The sequence below is a fragment of the Macrobrachium rosenbergii genome, chromosome 50 (genome assembly GCF_040412425.1).
Source record: "Macrobrachium rosenbergii isolate ZJJX-2024 chromosome 50, ASM4041242v1, whole genome shotgun sequence".
NCBI lineage: Eukaryota > Metazoa > Arthropoda > Malacostraca > Decapoda > Palaemonidae > Macrobrachium > Macrobrachium rosenbergii.
In genome coordinates, this window is record NC_089790.1 from 37,129,207 (window position 1) to 37,134,206 (window position 5,000).

A 5,000-nucleotide genomic window follows, 5' to 3' on the forward strand; every position below is an offset into this window, starting at 1 on the left:
ATATGGCATTCTTGTTAAGAAAATAACGAATATAATTCTAGAATTTTTAATTTTCCCTAGGTTCACCTCCCTAGAATTGCTGACGCCCCCTAGGGGGCGCTTTGAGAACCACTGTTTTAACACAATTTGAAGAGCCAGGTTTCTAGTGGCATTGAAGAGGCATTGCCATACCTCCCCAACGCTTGCAGGTGAGCCGGTGTCAGAAGTTGGGGGTATTGGAGCGGCAAAAGGTGTATAAGCATAATAGGATCATACAAAGGCTTAGGGATGCTTCTGAATCAGGAGAGACTGATTAAGAATTAGAGGAGACAGGCATCGGGACGATAACAACAAACTATGTACTAGGCCGTGTTTTCCAAACAGAATTGGCCACTGAATGAACTGATGGCAATGGACTTGGATGCGTTAATGTAGTCCTCAAACTTGCTTTGATGTAGGATCACCACGGCTTGAGGCTGCTGAGTTTGGTTCTCGCAAGTCGACCCAAGCATCACTATCCAACTCCAGTCATACTTGGGATGGTCAAAATCTTGTTGAATTCACTGAGTGGTTCATGGACAGTACTAGACTTGGGCAGGAGGAGTGGTATTATCAGCAGCCTGGTAGTGGTTGTAGCAGTGGTGTTCTTATCAGACATGGCCTGATACTCAGGGTCACCACCATCTTCATCCGACCACTCAGAAATGTCATTCTTATGAATGTCTCCTCTCACTCTCCTGAAACACTGTTGTATGTTCAGAACATTGGGCCCTGGAAGGCCAAGGTAAAGTCAAGTACGTTACTCGAGGTTGGTTTTAAATACATGTGAAAATACACCATTAGCTATAAGAGTCTACTAGTAAAAGACCTCTCAGTATACAAGGAAAGAAGACTAGTCTTTGTTATACAGTATAAATTTTAACCATTTCATGTCAACAATGCAAATAACTATATATGTGTTTGGTATCAATGTCAGTCCTCTTCTCTGAAAAGTTAGTTGCTATATCTTATATTGAAATCTATGAATTACAAAGTGTTCTTCCTTAGCACAATGAATTATTATTATTATTATTATTATTATTATTATTATTATTATTATTATTATTATTATTATTATTATTCAGAAGATGGCTCCTATTCATATAGAACAAGCCCACAGAGGCCACTGACTTGAAATTCAAGCTTCCAAAGAATATGATGTTCATTAGAAAGAAGTAAGAGTAGGTAAAGGGAAATACAGAAAGAAGAGATCTCACTTATTAAAAATGAAAAAAATAAATTAACAAATAGATAGATAAAAATGTGAGTAAATTATTAAAATGCAAGGAGAATTGTATTAGGGTAGTAATGCATTACACCTTTGCCTAAACTTCTGAAGTTCCAGTTGCACGACATCTTCAAGGAAACTGTTCCACAGTCCAATTGTGTGAAGAATAAAGGACTTCCAGAACTGAGAAGTTCAACAGCGAGGCATATCTACTGCATATTGGCGCTGCTGTCCAGCAAATCTGGTTGCTCTCGGCAGGAAAAGGGGATGTGAGATCAGTTGTAAATGTGAAAGATCTTTGTTAAAAGTTTCGTGAGTTCAACTGAAAAGATGGATATTTCAAGCAATTATATGTAGCTCAGTGACATTACGGGTTATTTTCTGCAATGATGGTTCAGAGTTCAAATCCTACTCAAGTGTAATAGATATTTACTGGCCTATGACCTTACTTCCCCAGCCAGCTAAGGGTGTGATATCGTTGACATGGTTGGATGGTACATTCTTTGCTCGCGTTGGCTAGGTCTGCTGTTCATTGAGGCCCTACCATTCAGCTCTAAATGGGTTTCGGCCTTTGCTAAAATCAAGACATAGGGCACATCCTTTTCCTTAGACCTGCTGAGAAGCCAGAAAGCTATATCATTCTGGTGCTATCCCATCCAAAAGGAGACAAGGCATAGTGTGAGAGGACACACACATAGAATCTGTAATTTTTGCAGGGGTCTTCATATCGAAATCTTTTACAGTGATCTGGGGCCAGTTTCTGGTGATGAATACGCAGACTTTCTTCCAGCTATAATTTTTTGGCACAATAGCCGATTTGCTAATCTGTGGCATAACAAGTCACTACTGGTTTACAGTCTTGCATTCCAACCTTTTCACTTCATCGTGGAGGTTGGAAAATTACATCAGAGTGACTTCCGGATCTAATCAGCGATTGGTCAAGGTAATTAAGGATAACTACTGTCTAGACTCAAAGCTTTAGGTACAATGTTTATATACGGACAAAAACATAGAATTGTCAATATCTAGTTACAGTATTCATGTAAGTTAGTGTGTATTACAAATGCAATATGATGTGTAAATGTACATGAAATTGTGTTCATAATTATAAAACGTTCTTTAACTATCCATGTGTGAAAAAAAAATAGCGTACAAAAGCCATTATTGCATGTGTGAAGTGTGCATTTACAATAATACATAATACCACATACTTATAATTGTGCATATAACAAATACTTGTAAATGAATATGTGTGCATATATAACATTGTGTACGAAGGTACATATGCAGATATCAGCCACCAGTTACCATGAGTGGTCATGTCGGATAAGGACTCAGGGACTTGAGGTGTTACTCCGGTTTCTCTTTGATCCTTTGTCGTTTGATGCGCATGGCATGTCCAGTGCTGGGGGCGTGCTGGCTGATCACCTTTTGCTTGCACATGTCTTTCGTTATTGGATGGGAATGTGTGATCCAACTCTTGTTGAATATTTCTGGTAGCCAAGGCTATTGTTTCTACGGATGATTTATGAATGGCCCCTTGGTTTCCTGTGGGCTAGAACACACCTCCAAAAGGTTATTGTAATGTGCCCGATGCAGTCTCTTTTGAGATCTATACATCTGTAGGTATTTAAGTTATTTTTTGCTAATTAAGTTTGTACACATCCTTCCTGTGGGAGCTGTGTTCTTTCTGAGGTTTCACCTCAGTTAATGATTACTCATAGGGCATGGCATCCCTCCTTATATACAAACTTGTATCACCACTGTCATAGGTTCGTGAATTCATCAATTTTCTTATCAACCATAGTGTCTATGATATGGTCTGCATAGCCATCGTTCATTAATAGCTGACGAAAATGGTTTAGCTTGTTGCGCACGTCTTTTCATGATGTGTAGAGTGTGAATGTTCTGTAGACTTGAGCACTCACTACACTTTACAGGCATCAGGGTATTCTCATGCATTCAAGCAACAGCTCTAGCATTCGTTGCATTAGGATGTATAATTGTTCTGAATTATCCTTCTGGATGTTTGACCAGGACATCGAGAATCAGAATAGTCTTCTCTTGCAGGCCTTATCAGCCTCACGTATTGTGACAAAAATATCATTAGTGTACTGGCCATATATCTTGAGTTTAGATGTTCTACTTTATGATAAAGCTTCTCGGATGAGAGAGGAAAGGGTCTCCATAGTAACTGCCTTCAACACATCTCAGAACACAGCTTTGGACAGGGATAGTGGGCTCATGATGGATTTATATACGCTGTTAAGGATGATGTTCGTGGTTTCCTCGATGGGAATGTTTATGAATGAGCTTTCCACATCAAGAGAAACGATGCCATCTTTGAGTCCTTTTTCTTGAAGGAGAGTGATCAAGCTTTCAGGTAATGTGTGCCAGGGAAGTAAGTGACCATCCTGATGCAAGGTCACCTTAATTTTCGGGAATTTTACATGTCCCGCTGGTTGTTCACCTTGTTTACGAGAGTGATATCTTCCAAAGTGGGGTCATTCATCAGCAGTAGAGACAAAATTGTAAAATGACCTTCCTAATCCTGCAGGAAAATCGCCTGAACTTCAGAAGTGAAACAATTCAAATGCTTTATTTTTAGAGCACTCTGACACTACCTCATTTCATAGTTTATTTTTTGAGTTAATTTGTTATTTACCATTTTTTGTTCTTTCACTTTCAGAATTTATTCTTTACTTTTCAGTTTCCTTTTCTGTATTATTTTCCCTACAGGAGCCCTTAGGTTTCTGTCATTCTGCTTTTCCAACTGGGGGTGCAGCTTGGTTATACGTAATAGATAATCTATTAGCTCCAATCAGTAATGCATGTTTTTGTTTATTTAGTTGTTTGTTTAATTTTATCAGCATCACTTCTTTAACTATGTTTGTTTTGTAAATTTTCTTGCATGATAAGCTATACAATACACGTATAAGCAAATTTAAACCCAGAGTGCGTATTTTGCATTTGTTCTGAAAGCTATTCAGCACAGTGCCTGGTTCAGTCACTTAATTTTGTGCAACAGAATTCTGAACCACTGACAAATCAATACAAATATGTGTAAGCGATCTTTAGTATATTCCTTGACTTAATAAATATAGTATATTCCTTGACTTAATGAATATAGTATATTCCTTGACTTAATGAATATAATTGGAATGCATTTCCTAACTCGATCATTTCATCTACAATATAGTAAATCATATTGTAACACATTTGTTTCAGGCGCCTTTTAAGCAGCCTGTCATCATGAGCTCTGACTTGACAACTAGCTCGCTGGCCTCCAGGAATGTTTCTGCCACACCTGGCAGATTTGGATATGATGGAGATAAGAGTGTGCAAACAATGGACAGTGGATATAATGGGCGGTTGGCGAAAGTTTTGACGAGCGTACCAGCCTCTGCTCTGGCCGGGGCCCACTGGGCAACCCGAAATAAAAGGTAAGACTAAATATTGTTGCTTAACTATATGGCTGTTATCTTGATGGTATAGAATAATGAGCATCTGAGTGTTGCCTAGATGGCACCATCTTCAGACTCCTTTTACTTGATTGTGAATGCATTCACAAGTATCTTGGTCATATGTGACCATCAAATGCTAATGTTCAATTAAGCTTTTCGTTCTCCACGCAAAAATAATAAATGAATAACTTACTTCACATCTTTTAACAGCCATCTTTATAAACACAAGTGTGTTTCTTTCAGCTCCAGTTCTTTTAGCGACCCTACAGAATCCATTGGACTGCATCATA

At 38.5% G+C, this 5,000-nt stretch overlaps 1 protein-coding gene across 1 annotated transcript in view; it reads left to right on the plus strand.

Annotated features, from left to right (window-relative positions):
* LOC136832840 (mutS protein homolog 5-like) overlaps positions 1-5,000 on the plus strand; it is a 99,382-nt gene that overhangs the window by 6,155 nt on the left and 88,227 nt on the right. Inside the window, exons 2-3 of the mRNA XM_067094495.1 lie at positions 4,475-4,689; positions 4,954-5,000. The exon at positions 4,954-5,000 is cut by the window's right edge and continues 328 nt beyond it. Coding sequence (XP_066950596.1) covers positions 4,499-4,689; positions 4,954-5,000 — 238 coding nt within the window. The 5' untranslated portion in view covers positions 4,475-4,498. The remainder of the gene's footprint in view (positions 1-4,474; positions 4,690-4,953) is intronic.